At 52.9% G+C, this 14846-nt stretch overlaps 1 protein-coding gene across 3 annotated transcripts in view; it reads right to left on the minus strand.

Moving 5' to 3' along the window:
* mei-41 (meiotic 41) overlaps nt 1–14846 on the minus strand; it is a 641172-nt gene that overhangs the window by 377130 nt on the left and 249196 nt on the right. For all 3 annotated transcript variants that reach the window (XM_045729178.2, XM_045729176.2, XM_045729177.2), the window contains 2 exons: nt 14559–14675; nt 3165–3409 (listed from right to left, as the gene is read on the minus strand). In XM_045729178.2, coding sequence (XP_045585134.2) covers nt 3165–3409; nt 14559–14675 — 362 coding nt within the window. The remainder of the gene's footprint in view (nt 1–3164; nt 3410–14558; nt 14676–14846) is intronic.

The following is a 14846-nucleotide window of genomic DNA, read 5'->3' on the forward strand; positions in this document are numbered from 1 at the left end:
ATCTCACTCTCTTGACTAAACCACACGCTTTTTATAAAACAGCAACACTTGGATACCACCATCAACACAACTCATGTTTGCCATCCTAAGTCCATTTACACTCATATGTTTATTTTTGTCTTTATCCTCACACAAACAGAAGACATCAATAACTTCCAACCACTGCCAAATCATGAACATTGATGCGCCACCATAGGTGCCACATCTATCAACATCACCACTCGTGCAGTCATCGGGAGGAAAAACCTTCATGCAAACTCTACATATTTTTTTTTTTTTTTTTTTTTTTTTTTTTTTGAGATATATACAAGAGTTGTTACATTCATGTACAGCCACTAGTACGCGTAGCGTTTCGGGCAGGTCCCTGGAATACAATCCCCTGCCGCAAAGAATCGTTTTTTCATCCAAGTACACATTTTACTGTTGCGTTAAACAGAGGCTACAGTTAAGGAATTGCGCCCAGTAAATCCTCCCCGGCCAGGATATGAACCCATGACATAGCGCTCGCGGAACGCCAGGCGAGTGTCTTACCACTACACCACGGAGACTGTAAATCGCGAAGAAGAAGAAATGTGAGTTGACTTTATTCATTTAGGAGGAAGCCTGATGTGGCATTTGAGAGAAATTGCTATTTATGTTCATTTGGGATGAGGCTTCAAGCGTTTCCTCCACGATAAATATGGCAGAGAAGACCCAGTGGAAGAGGAGAGATTTGCTGCTCCCGGGCCTCCCAGTGCATTACGGGAGCAGCTCGAGCTGGGACGTGATTGGTCAAGAGCAGGGGCTTGGTAATGTTGACCAAAGGCTTTGCACCCCAGGCGTGACATGGGATGACATCAGGAGCCCCTGCATGCTTGGCGCGAGAGAGAAGGCACTAGTTGCCCCGTGATCTGAGCCGAGTAGAGGTGTTCTCGTGGGGCTCAACTATCTAGGTGTAGTATAGGCCTCCAGAGTGCATAACTCGGCCGGATGACGACAAGGAAGATCTGTTATCTCCTACAGGAGTAGAGGGTAACTTGGTTGCAGTGCTTTCCTGGTGATGACGACACCATGGGTCAGAAGTCGACAGTGACTTGAGACCTTCATGAGGCTGTGCTGGGTGGAGTGTGTGGCTTTCCTGCGGGCCCCGAGCGTCAGAAGCTGTGAAAGGCCAAATCAGGAGCAGTCCTGGCCTGCTGAGAATCAACGTTTGTTTACCCGGCGACAAGGCTCCGTGAGAGGCAGCAGAGCAGTGTGTGAGCATGTAGACTGGGAGGAGCCAGCCTACAGCAACCTTAACCTGTATGCCAAGGAGTAGCACTGCGGCTTCTGTGTTGATCCGGTTTCCCTTCTAAGTAAGTACTAAGTAAGCCCCAAGGGCAGCACTTACAGGGCACCTAGGGAAGACAGCCCTAGGCACATGCAGCCCGAGTACCGTGGAATTTTACTCCTGGCTCACACCCCACCGGTAGAGACAGTCCACACCACAAGGCACAGAACTAGAACTGAAACAAAAACCGGAGCCAGAGGCACTCGACCAGCCAGTAATACCTTCAGCCAAGAACTGACAGTTGGATCGCCGGCGTGGAGGGTTTGGGGCTCCCCCTTTCCCGTCTCGGGGAGGGGGGTGGTTGCGCAGACGGTGGCGCGGCGATGTGATGACGTCATGCTAGTTTGATAATTTTGTTTGGGGAGTTCTGTCCACTCATTCGGCTTTCGGTAGCAATAATTTCCCCAGAATAGGGATTTGTTTTGGGGTGCCTACCTTTCTGGGTGCCTGTCCCGGTCGATGGCTGACATAGAATGCTCCCAATCACAAGGGGGTTTCTATAGGCCATTGCTCCTCGTGCCTCTCTGAGGGGGCCAGGTTCTGGCTCGTGGTCCCCGGTAGGCAAGAACTCCTAGCACTATGACTGTTGCCAGAAAGTTATACATATCCATTCAGCTTGAATAGCTCCGGGGAGCCGACGGGCTCCCCCCAGAAAAGGTATGAAAATATATTTGTGGTAACTCGTGGGTGTTGAATCTCCGACGCGACCGCCTCAAGTAGCCTCCCGCACAGGTGAACTCGTAACAGTGATATCATTTGTTCTTTTCTGCACTTCGCTACCGCCAGAGTGCTTATTCATATTGATTTTTACATTTATGTGCTCAGGGAAAAGATTTGAACAATATAACAAGAAAAATTGTTTAGTGGAAAATTTTGAACTTTATTTTTGCTGCACCACAAGTTTGTCAAACTTTATATCTGTGCAGCACCAAGGTTAAGTGATCTGACATTCTGGTTGAATACTGATAGGCTAGTGCTATTTTTTAGTTTGTTTTTTGTACTACAAAAAACTTACTGTGATGTGAAGTACCTGCAGTAGTGATGATCAGTGTACTGGTTATTGTAGATGTGTGATAGCAGATTTAGTTTGGGATCAATGTCAGTTTGCATGCAGTGAGAGTTGAGAAGACTGTTTAGGGATATTCAGATTAGAATATAAGGGAGGTGTGTGACAAAAGGGTGAAAATTGGAGAATTGTCTACAATATTAAAACAAGCAAAAATGTTGTTGCATGCAAGGTACTAAATTTAAGAAAATAATATGTATGGTAATATAGAAGCAAACAAGGAACTGATAACTAATATTACTGAGTGAATATATAACTCCTGGGTTTATTAATTATGTAAGTAACATTTGTTAAATAGAAGTCAAAACAATCCCATGGTGAACTGACTCCTTGTTTCAGTGAAATATTAAATACAACCATTTATGGTGTTACAAAATAATAAACTCAGGATATATATATATATTTACTCAATAATATTAGATATCAGTCCAGCTTCATTTTAAGGATTACTTTTAATTATTCTTATAATTACATTTTTACTGTAATTATTCCTAGATTTAGCATTTTAGTGTAATTAGTTTCTTTATATTGTATTTAACTCCTGGACCCTAGTAACTTGCTAAATTGAATCTCATCATGAATTCTTGGAATTACAATTAAATTAACAAATTTCACTTTAATCTGAACATAGCATTGAATTATATTTAAAAACAATTAATTTGTTATGGTGCACTCAGGACAGGTGAGCCCTGGGTGGACCATATAGAAGCTGTCTATGGTTGTTTGTGTGGCAATAGGTCAGAAATGGTGTCTTATACCCAAAACAAAAAAAGCTCATATCAAAATTACTTGTACATAGTAGACGAAGAGACAAGTTTACTATCGAGAAATCCCAATATTCCAAGAAGACGGGGTGCTAGATATTCAGCAATATCATCTGATCCCAGAGAAGTGCTGCCATTATCCGAGAAATTTCCTTTACTATGGGTGGGCTGTTGATCACTGCTTAACTCAATGAGCCTCATCTGAGAAAATTCCCGAAGAACAGTGTCACGGTGCTCATGAAGTCCGAGAACTAATTCATTGACTTGGTTCTGTTACAAAAAAAATTAAATTGTTAGTACAGTATAAGTTTAAAAACTAGAGTTTAGACACCAAAAATAAAAATAGCCCCTTTCTATGGCACTTCAATAATGCCCCTATGCCTGGAGCTATGGACCCTAGAAGGACACAGTCACTGTGCCAGCACCTATGACTGTGATCCAGAGAAAGAGCTTTTTCAAATTGCCTTATGAACCTGCACAATACAGTGGGTAGCTCAGTGAGGATTTGGTTTACCAAGGTCCACCTTGGCCACCTTCTAACCTTCCCCAGGATGCAACCCCACAACAGTTGCCCAATTCCCAGGTATTCCATTTACTCCTAGCTGAAGACAACCAGTGTTAACTGTAATGCAGCGCCAGTTTCTGGGTGAGCCCCAGAGGCACCCTGAAGCAATCATCACTGATTAAGTGCTATACTACTAAGCATCATCAGTTGCGAAGTTCTTTATGCCTTCCATTGGCTGTGAGAGAGACCCCAATACAACACAATGTCAGACCTCCAAAACCCCCTGCCAGAACATCTACCCTAGACATATTACCAAAAACGGCCAACAAAGCAGCATACTTGCGAATATCATGATAATAAGGGTAGACCACAGGCTGACTAGCTTTAATGAAACTGCAGACAACCTGAGAAACACAAGCTCTGGAACTGGAAACCAGAGAAACTGGATCAACCCACAACGAGTCCACTAAAACAAAACCAATTGCTCAAAGGTAGCCGCATAAAGCCACCACCAGACAAAGCACATCATGCACCCCTGCCTGAATCGACCAAGCTTTTACAACCGAATAACCCCCCCTGGAAGCCCGCCTTCTCATTCTTCGTTAGAAAAGAAGAAGCAGGCTGCACACGAACAATATGACTCCCCAGGAACATAGGAACAAAACCCCTGGTGCCGGAGGAGAGCATGAAGCTCACCCACTTGACCAGTCAGAAACCAGGGAAATAAAAAAAACAAAGCCTTCCAAAAAACCAGCATTGAATGTAATGAAACGCCATTTTCTGGGTGAGTCTCGGAGGCTCCCCGGAGCTATCCCAGGCTGATATACTAATGTCAGACTTTGGCATCAGTCATGTGTATGGAGTTCTTAGGCCTACCGGGGACCACGGCCAGAACCGGGCCCCCTCAGAGAGGCAAGGGGAGCAATGGCCTATAGAAGCCCCCGTGTAGTTGGAAGCATTCTATGTCTGCCATCGACCGGAACAGGCACCCAGAAAGGTAAGCGCCCCAAAACAAACCCCTATTCTGGTTAAAATTGCTACCTAAAACCGAACTAGTGGATAGAACTCCCCAACCGAAAACAAGCAAACTAGTGTGACGTCACACACTGCCGCGCCGCTGTCTGCGCAGCTCCCCCCTCCCCGGGAGGGGGAAGGGGGAGCCCCAGACCCCCCGCGCCGGCTACCCACACCTCAGTTCTTGAGGCTGGATGTCAAAAACGCGAAAAACCGCCGACCGGAGGGAGGGAGGGATGCCGGGGAGCCTCCGGGACTCACCCAGAAAATGGCGTTTCACTACATTCAACGCTGGTTTTCTGGGGGGAGCCCCGTCGGCTCCCCAGAGCTAACTACCCACAGACAGAAAAAGAGGGACTTACCCGGGAGGTGGTCGTCGCTCACCCCTCAACTCGAAGCCGAGAAAACTGGCTGCAACCGCCGACCCAAAGCAACACAGGCCCGACGAGGCCCAGGGACATTCACAAGGTAACGAGCAGCCAGGACCCTGTTCGACCGCCAAAATCCCCGCGCCCGAATATCAGACCAAGACATATTCCCAAAGACGGCAGCAAGAGCCGCGAACTTACGAACGTCATGGGCACGGGGATAGACCGCAGGCTGGCTGGACCTAATAACCCTGCGGACGACCTGAGAGACCCGAACCCGCGAACAGGGAAGAAGGGAAACCGGATCAACCCACAGCGCGTCCCCGGACACAGAAGCAGTGGCGCGCAAATAACGGCGAAGCGCCGCAACCGGACACAAAACATGATGCACCCCCGGCCTGACCAACCAAGCATCAACCACCCATGGACCCCTCCGGAACGCAGCAGTCTCATTCTTCGCCAGAAAAGAAGGAGACGGCTGCAAACGAACAAAACTATCACCACGACCAAAAGAGCAGAAACCCCTGCGCCGGAGGAGAGCATGAAGCTCCCCTACCCGACCCCCAGAGGCCAAAGCCAACAAGAAAAGTGCCTTGGAAAAACAATCCTGGACCGAAGGGGCCACAACGAAACGAGGAGATGACAGGAAAGCGAGCACTCTGTCCAAAGACCAGGATGGCTCAGGCGACGCATGAGCAGGCCGGAGGTGAAACAATGCACGAGACAGCTTGCGAAACGGCGCAAACGTAACATCGATACCGAAAGCAAGCTGAAGCGGCTCCGCCAGCGCTGCACGATACGAAGCGACAGTGTTAGGCATAAGATGACGGTCCTGAAACAACCACGAGAGGAAGGACAAGACCACCCGAACAGACAAGGAGCTAACACGACGAAGACGCAAAAAGAAACGGAAGGACCGCCAGGAAACTTCATACTGCCGCCGAGAAGAAGCCCTCAGGTGGGACACCAACATGGAGGCCACCTGATCACCATAGAGATGATGATAGACTCGAGTCAAAAAAACCATACGCGAAGACTCGAGGAGAAGATCGAACCAGCTACGTGACTTACCGGCCCGATCTGCTGAAAGAGGCGGAGCCGCGGGAAAACCCTCGGGTTCGGACACCGAGCAACCAGCGCCTGAAACCAAGGCTGGGCCGGCCACCAAGGGGCCAGAAGGACAACTCTCCCCCGGTAAGTCTCTAAGCGAGTCAGGACCTGGAGCAACAGCCGAACCGGGGGAAAGAGGTACAGGAACCCCCACCTCGACCAGTCGAGCCGAAAGGCATCGACCCCGACGGCCTCGCAATCGGGGAAGGGCGCCGCATAAACGGGAAGACGCCGCGACCACGCCGACGCGAAGAGGTCCACCTCGGGGCGCCCGAACGTCTGGCAAAGCCAACGGAAGGACTCGTCGTCGACCGTCCACTCCGTGGAGAGGGGAACGAAGCGAGACAGGGCGTCGGCCAAGACGTTGGACACGCCCCGTACGTGAACCGCCAGGAGAGCCAAACCCCGAGAACTCAGCAGACGAGTCACCCGAAGCGACCAACCCCAAATCGACAAGGACCGCATCGAACCCCCGCGGTTCAGGCAATGAACCACCGGCGAGCAGTCCGAATGAAGCCGAATCGTCGATCCGCGGGCCACCCGAATCCTCCCCAGAGCAAACCACACTGCCGCGAACTCCCGCACCGTACTGTGAGCTCGACGGAAGGACGGATCCCAACGCCCCTGGCCGGCCTGGTGAGCACTGGTCACAAAACCCCAGCCGAGAGACGACGCATCTGTGTACACATCGAGCGAGGGCTTGGGTAGGCGCCAAGGCACCGAACCCCGAAAAACCCGAAGAGGAAGCCGGTGACGCAGCAACCGATGCAAGTCCCCCGGGGGTCGAACTCTGCGATCGCGAGAGAGGCGGAAGGGGGAACCTCGAAGGAACCAGAACAGCCGTCGAAGCCAAACCCGACCCGGTGGGTAGACCACCATCGCGAAGTTCAGGCTCCCGCACAGCCCCTCGAGCAACCAACGGGTGACCCGAGGGCCCTCCAGAAACAGACGAAGGCGGGACCGCAGCCGCAGGAGAGACTCCGGAGGGAGAGACAAGGAGGCGGTTCGAGAGTCCCACACGAGACCCAGCCAAGTCCGAACCTGAGAGGGAACCAGATGGGACTTCCTCCAGTTCACCAAGAACCCGAACCCGGCGAGCTGGGAAAGAACCAAATCCCTGGCTAGCAAGCAAGCTGACTGGCTGGGAGCCCAAACCAGCCAGTCGTCGAGGTAGGCCAACACCCGAACACCTAGGAGACGCAAACGAGCCACCACAACCCGTGTAAGGCATGTGAACACGCGAGGTGCCAGGTTCAACCCGAACGGGAGACAACGAAAGCGGTAACTCAGACGCCCCACTACAAAACCGAGCCAGTCCCTGAACCGCGGATGAATCGGGACATGCCAATAAGCGTCCCGGAGGTCCAGGGACACCATCCAAGCTCCCGGCTCCAAGAGGAGCCGAACCTGAGACAGCATAGTCATCCGAAAGGAGGGGCAATGAACCCAGGGGTTCAGACGGGACAAGTCCAGAATGAACCGCAGGTCCGCGCAGTCCCGTTTCGGAACCGGAAACAGACGGGAAACCCATCTGAGGGACGACGTCGTTTCGACGACGCCCAAGCGTACCCACTCCAAGACGACTCGACAGAGCGCAGGGAAAGAAGCCTGCCCTGCCAGCCCCGACCCCCCAAAGGGGGGAGGGGCCACCCAACGCCACCGCAGGCCGCGAGACACGACCCGAAAGGCCCACGAATCGTGGGACCAGGCGCGGGCGAACAGCGCAAGCCGCCCCCCCATCGCCCCGTCAAAGGGGCAAACCGCGAAAGGGCCGGCGACCCTTACGAGACCCAGAACCCCGCACAGCGCGAACACCGCGCCGACCAGACGAGGGATGGTCCGCAGGAGGAGCCAACCCCAAACCTGACACCAGAGGCCTACCACGACGAGAGGAACCCCGAGCCCTGGCACGACCTTTCCGGGAAGACCCACCCCGGGACCCCCGGAAAACCAACAAGTCCGACATCGGACGACAAGCCGCCGACGCAGCCTGAATAAACTGCGCCACGGCCGACTCCCCAAACAGGAGAGGACAAAAAGGTGAAGAACGCCTCAGAGCCAGAGCCCAAGCAGATTCCACGGAGGAACCCAGCACCGCCTGCCGACACGCGAGACGGGAAGCATAGAACAGGGAAACCGCATCCCGCAAAATCGGCGTGAACAGCCTCAAGGCAGCCGACGAACGCGCAGCCGAGGACAAGGTGCCGGACCCCGGGACGGACCCAAGCGTCCCCACATCCTCCACGAGCCAATCCGAAGACAGCTCCAGGAGGGAAAAGAACCGCAAGGCCGAACACAAAAGGCCCCGAGCGCGCAAGTCCTCCGCCACGAGCGCCGGCGAAAGGGAGGGAACCTGCACATGGAGCTGAATAACGCCCACATCGCGGGGAAGGGCAGGGGCAAACAAGCACTCATTCAGGTACTCAAGTTCACCCCCCAGGAAAACCTGAAGCACCGTGGAAGCTTCCCGCCACTCCAGCGTGCGGGAACGACAGAAGGAATGCCAGGAATCCAGACCAAACAAGGGGCAGTCTGCTAGCCAGGACGACTCCGGAACCTCGTAACGGAGCCAGAAAGGGAACGAAGTCCCAAACCTGAACGTGGACGGATCCATTTCCGAGGCATAATCCGGGTCACGCAGGAGGTAAGCCGCAAAGGCCGCTCGCACCACACCAGGTTGGATGCGATAAGCCGAAAACCTCCGGAAGGACGGAACCAACGTACCCGGGGGAACACGGAACCGGGCCCGGGGAGGGGCCGACACCAAATCCAACTCGTACGCAGAGGGGGGGGAAAGAAAACCCCGCTCAGTGGGAAGAAAAACCCCGGCGGGGTCCAGCGGGGCCCAAGGCCCCCAAGTCAGCCCCTCCCCAGCCTCGAGGTCCGTCCCACAGGACCCGAGGCCGAGTCCTCTCCCCAAGCCCCGACCCCACATGACATGGACGGAACAGCCGGAAAAGCTGGAGGAAGAGGGGCCCACTGGTCAGACCCTGAAGCTTCGGCCGGGAGACAAGACTCGTATGCCTCTGCCGCCCCCCCGGAAGGGGCAACCCCCGAAGCTGCCCGAGTCTCGAGATCAAGTAACCCCTGCTCCGACCCCAAAACCCTCAGACGCTTCGGGGCCGGAAGCAGGGGCGGGGGACCAGAACGAACAGAAGGGGAAGGACGAGGAGGTGCGGACTGAACCAGGATCGAAGCGACCCCCACCCCCAAGTCCGGGTCTCGAAAAGCAAAGCGGGGCAGCCCCGGGGCATCCGGGGAAGCAACCAACCGAGCGCGTTGCAACAGACGAAACCTAGACTGCAACGCACGTGCTGCCTGTACCCGAATAGAATCATCAGAGGATTGGGTAAATTGAGTCACAAGCAAGCAGCAACACTCACAGGACTCAGGGTCGAAAGTATCACCGACCCAACAGGCAGCGTGGCAGAGGCAAAAACAATGAGGGTCACCCTGAGACAAGGGAACCGAGCAACCCTCAAACTCGCACACAGCGAGTGGGGACTCCGGGGTCACATCCATCGGACCCACGCGCCCCCTAGGGGATTCCCAGGGTCCTGAGCGTTTACTTTAAGAGGACTCGCGCTCAGGCAGTCCCAGGCAGGGTGCTGCAAACCGGCGCCCAAAACTACCAAGCAAACTTCTAAAGCTGAACCCCAGGGACGTGTACACTCACGGGGACCTAGCAGGGGGCGCCACCGAGGAGAACAGTGGAAGGGCAAAAACAAACTGAATAAAATGACAGAACCCCCCACCAGGCAAAAACAAAAAGAAAAACAAAACCCCGCAAGAGGACAGCGAACCCCAAGGAACAGAGCCGGCCGCGATGTCGGGAAATACAAGCTGAGCAGCACCCTGCGCCCCTACCAGTGCAAACTGCCTCTTACCTGCCGGTAACAAGGGAGAACAGAACACCCAAGAGCCCAACAGGCGGCCGAAAAACCGAAAGGTAAAACGGACCAGCAGAGGCAGACCCCGAGGAGCCTGTGGAAGGTGGCCCCAAGCCCCAAGGGCAGTACTTACAGGGCACCTAGGGAAGGCAGCCCTAGGCGCATGCAGCCCGAGTACTGAAGATAACTCCTGGCTCTCGCACCCACAAAACTAACACCACACGCAAAGCACAGTGCAGTAGCGACACCGGAGCCAGAGCACACGACCATCGCCTATAGCATCAGCCTCAAGAACTGAAGTGTGGGTAGCCGGCGCGGGGGGTCTGGGGCTCCCCCTTCCCCCTCCCGGGGAGGGGGGAGCTGCGCAGACAGCGGCGCGGCAGTGTGTGACGTCACACTAGTTTGCTTGTTTTCGGTTGGGGAGTTCTATCCACTAGTTCGGTTTTAGGTAGCAATTTTAACCAGAATAGGGGTTTGTTTTGGGGCGCTTACCTTTCTGGGTGCCTGTTCCGGTCGATGGCAGACATAGAATGCTTCCAACTACACGGGGGCTTCTATAGGCCATTGCTCCCCTTGCCTCTCTGAGGGGGCCCGGTTCTGGCCGTGGTCCCCGGTAGGCCTAAGAACTCCATACACATGACTGATGCCAGAGTCTGACATTAGCATATCAGCCTGGGATAGCTCCGGGGAGCCGACGGGGCTCCCCCCAGAAAATCAGCGTTGAATGTAATGAAATGCCATTTTCTGGGTGAGATCTGGAGGCTCCCCTGAAGCTATCCAGGCTGATATGTAACTATTAGCTTTCTGGAATCAGTCAATATGCATGGAGTTCTTGCCTACCAGGGACCACGAGCCAGAAACTGTCCCCTCAAAGAGGCACGAGGAGCAATGGCCTTTAAAAACCTGCATGTGGTTGGAAGCATTCTATGTCTGCCATCGACCGGGTCTGGCACCCAGAAAGATAGGCACCCCAAAACAAACCCCTCTTCTGGTGAAAATATTGCTACCGAAAGCCGAATGAATGGACAGAACTCCCCAAAGGAAAAATAGCAATCGAGCGTTAGGTCATCACGTTACCACGCAGCTATCTGAGTCACCCCCTCCCCCACTCCCAGGGTTAGAGAAGGGGAAGCCCCAGACCCTTGTGTTGGCGAACAAACCAGCAGTTCTTAGGCTGGATGTCAAAAACATGCGAAAACACTGCCAACCAGAGGCAGGGAAGGATGCTGGGAAGCCTCCGGGTCTCACCCAGAAAATAGAGTTTCATTACGTTCAACAGTGGTTTTCTGGGGCGAGTCCCCATCGGTTCCTCGGAGCTTACTACCCAAAGACAAGGAAAAAACACAGGGACTTACCCGGGAGGCGGTCAGTCCTCACTTCTCAACGCGAAGACGAGACAACTGGCTGCAACCGCCGCCTCACTGCAACACAGGCCCTACCAGATCCAAGGACACTGACAAGGTAGCGAGCGGCCAGGACCCTGTTCGCCCTCCAAAATCCCTGTGCCCGAATGTCAACCAAAAACATGTTGCCAAAGTCGGCAGCCAAAGCAACATACTTACGAACGTCGTAGGCATGGAAATATACCGCAGGCTGGCTAGACTTAACCCTGTGGACGACCTGGGAGACCCAAGCCCGGGAACAGGGAAAGAGGGGAAACTGAGTCAACCCAAAGCGCATTCCCGGCCACTGAAGCTGTGGTGCACAAATAATGGCGGAGAGCCGCAACCGGACACAACACATGATGCACCCCTGGCCTGACCAACCAAGCATCAACAACCCAAGGACCCTTCCAGAAAGCAGCAGTCTCATTCTTCACCAGAAAAGGAGACAGCTGCAAATGAACGAACCTAACACCAGGATTGAAGGAGCAGAAACCCCTGCATCGGAGGAGAGCATGAAGGTCACTACAAACCGAGGAGAAGAGAGAAAAGAGAACACCCGGTCCAAAGACCAGGACGGCTCAGTAGACGCATGAGCAGGCTGGAGGTGAAACAATGCACGAGACAACTTTGGAACGGGACAGAAGTAACATCAATACTGAACGCAAGCTGGAGCGGCTTTGCCAGCGCCGCACGATAAGAGGTGACAGTATTCGGCATAAGATGACAGTCCTGGAACAACCACGAAAGGAAGAACAAGACAACCCTATCAGAGACCGATGTATACCTACGCAGTGATAGGAAGAACCAGAAGGACAGCCAGGAAACTTTATACTGCTGCCGAGATGAAGCACGCAGGTGGGAGACAATCAATGAAGCCACCTGCGCCCCATACAAGTGATGATAGACTTGAGTTAGAAACTCCAGATGTGAAGACTCAACGAAAAGAATGAACCAGCCTCATACCTGGCTGAACCGATCTGTTGAAAGAGGCGGAGTCACGGGAAGACCCTTGAGTACGGACACCAAGCACACAGCACCTGAAGCCAAGGCTAGACTGGCCACCAAGGGGCCAGAAGGACAACTCGCCCCTAGTAAGTCTCCAAGCAAGCCAGGACCTGGAGCAACAGCTGAACCGAGTGAAAGAGGTACAGGTAACCCCACCTCATCCAGTCCTACCTGAAGGCGTCAACCGCGACAGCCTTGAAGTTGGAGAAGGGGGCCTCGTATACCGGGAGATGCCTCGACCACGCCAACGGGAAGAGATCCACTTCCGGAGGCTTGAACGTCTGGCAGAGCCAACAGAACAAGTTGGCGTCGACCCTCCCCTCCATGGACAGGGAAATGAAAAGGGACAGGCCGTCCGCCAGGCCATTCAACACTCCCCGAACGTGATCCGTCAAAAGAGCCAAACCCAGAGAACACAGCAGACGAGTCACCCGAAGCAACAAGCCTCTAAGAGCCAAGGACCACATGGAACCCCCCATTGCTTCAGAAAATGAACCACCGGGGAACAGTCCGAATGGAGCCAGATCATCTATCTGTGAGCAACTCAAATCCTCCAGAGCAACATCCACACAGCCGCAAACTTCCACACTGTGCTGTGAGTCCGACGGAAGGATGGACCCCACTACCCCTCGCCGGCCTGGTGAGCACTGGTCACAAAGCCCCAGCCCAGAGACAACACGTACGTGAACACATCGAGCAAGAGCTTGGGTGAATGCCAAGGCACTAAACCCAGAAAAAACCAAAAGAGGAAGCCAGCAACGCAGCAGCCGATGTAAAGCCCCTGGAGGCCAAACCTAGCGGTTGCAAGAGAGGCAGAAGGGACGTTCCCAAAGGAACCAGAACAACCGACGAAGCCATGCCCGACCCGGCGGGTAGACCATCATGGCAAAGTTCAGGCTCCCGCACAAACCCTCGAGCAACCGCTGTGTGACCCGGGAGCCCCTCAGGAACAGACGAAGGTGGGGACGCAGGTGAAGCTGAGCAGCCGGAGGAAGAGACAAGGAAGTGATCCGAGCATCCCACACAAGACCAAGATCGAACCAGCGAGTGGAACCGTTAGTTTACCAGGAACCCAAACCCGAACCCGGCGAGCTGGGAAAGAACCAAATCCCTGGCGAGCAGACACACAGACTAGCTGGGAGCCTAAGCCAGCCAGTCGTCGAGGTAGGCCAGAACCCGAACACCTAACAGATGCAGGCGGGCCACCACGACCCAAGTAAGGTGTGTGAAAATCGAGGCGCCAGATTCAAGTATAATGGAATGCAACGAATGCAGTAACCTTGACGCCTCACAACAAAACTGAGCCAGTCCTAGAAACTCGGATGAATTAGAACGTGCCAATACGCATCCTTGAGGTCCAGGGACACCATCCAAGCACCCGGCTCCCAAGCACTCCCTCCATGGAGCACAGCGCTAAATATCACCACAATCCTGCTATTATCAGAATCCTGGTCAGTTTTATCACAGTCAGGGGGCTTCAGTAATACTATCACTGCTAAATAATAGCAGTATCATATATATTTTGGCATTTGTAGGCCATGCTGTGGTCACAAGCTGAACAGCGGTGCTGTGAGCTCGTGCTGCGTGCGCCAGCCTTGGTGGCTTGCTCAATACTGACGCTCTAACACCCAAGAATGTTGGCCTGGATTTTTTTTCTAGGTGGCATCTGACAACTATCGGTCGTGGCTGTACTATAGCTGCCCCTATCCCAGGCGGGGCGTTTAAATTATAGCGCTAGACACAAAATCATATATAAATGATGTGCGCGGTTTCGGTTTTGTCACTGATATAATTTATATATGATATGCGCGGTTTGAGGGTTAAACCAGGCCAGTTTGTTTTGGTTCCCCTGTCTTTCTGGGTGGCTTCCCTGGTAATGGCAAAGATGATATCCTTTAAATGTAAAGTGATCATAGGCCATCGCTCTCTGCACCTCTCTGAGGAGCCAGGTTTTGGCTTGTGGTCCCCGGTAGGTAAAAAGAACTCAACAACTGATGACACTTGATAGTATGGCACTTAATCAGTGATGATCGCTTCAGAGTGCCGATGGGGCTTCCCACAGAAAACTAATGATTATGCATAATTATCAACACACAATCACGCATCTTATACTATCACTGAATGTAAAGAAAAATACCTGACCTGCACAGAGCATCGTCTGATATTGTGAATGTGAATATCTGTTGTTGCAGCGATGAAGTTTAATACTGCTGCTTGTTGTTCTTCTAAGTGGTGGAATACCAAGTGAGCCAGGATATGCTGTAAGAAATATATCAAAATTATTAGTACAGTAATGCTTCTTTCAATTTTTCATGTATGAGGCTGACATATGTGACTGATTTGAAGAGGTAGCCTATATCCTATGTACACAGTAACATAAGACATAACAGTTATCATCCATCACAGCTCTATAATTGTATAGTGTATCAA

This window comes from Procambarus clarkii, chromosome 77, assembly GCF_040958095.1.
Source record: "Procambarus clarkii isolate CNS0578487 chromosome 77, FALCON_Pclarkii_2.0, whole genome shotgun sequence".
Lineage (NCBI taxonomy): Eukaryota > Metazoa > Arthropoda > Malacostraca > Decapoda > Cambaridae > Procambarus > Procambarus clarkii.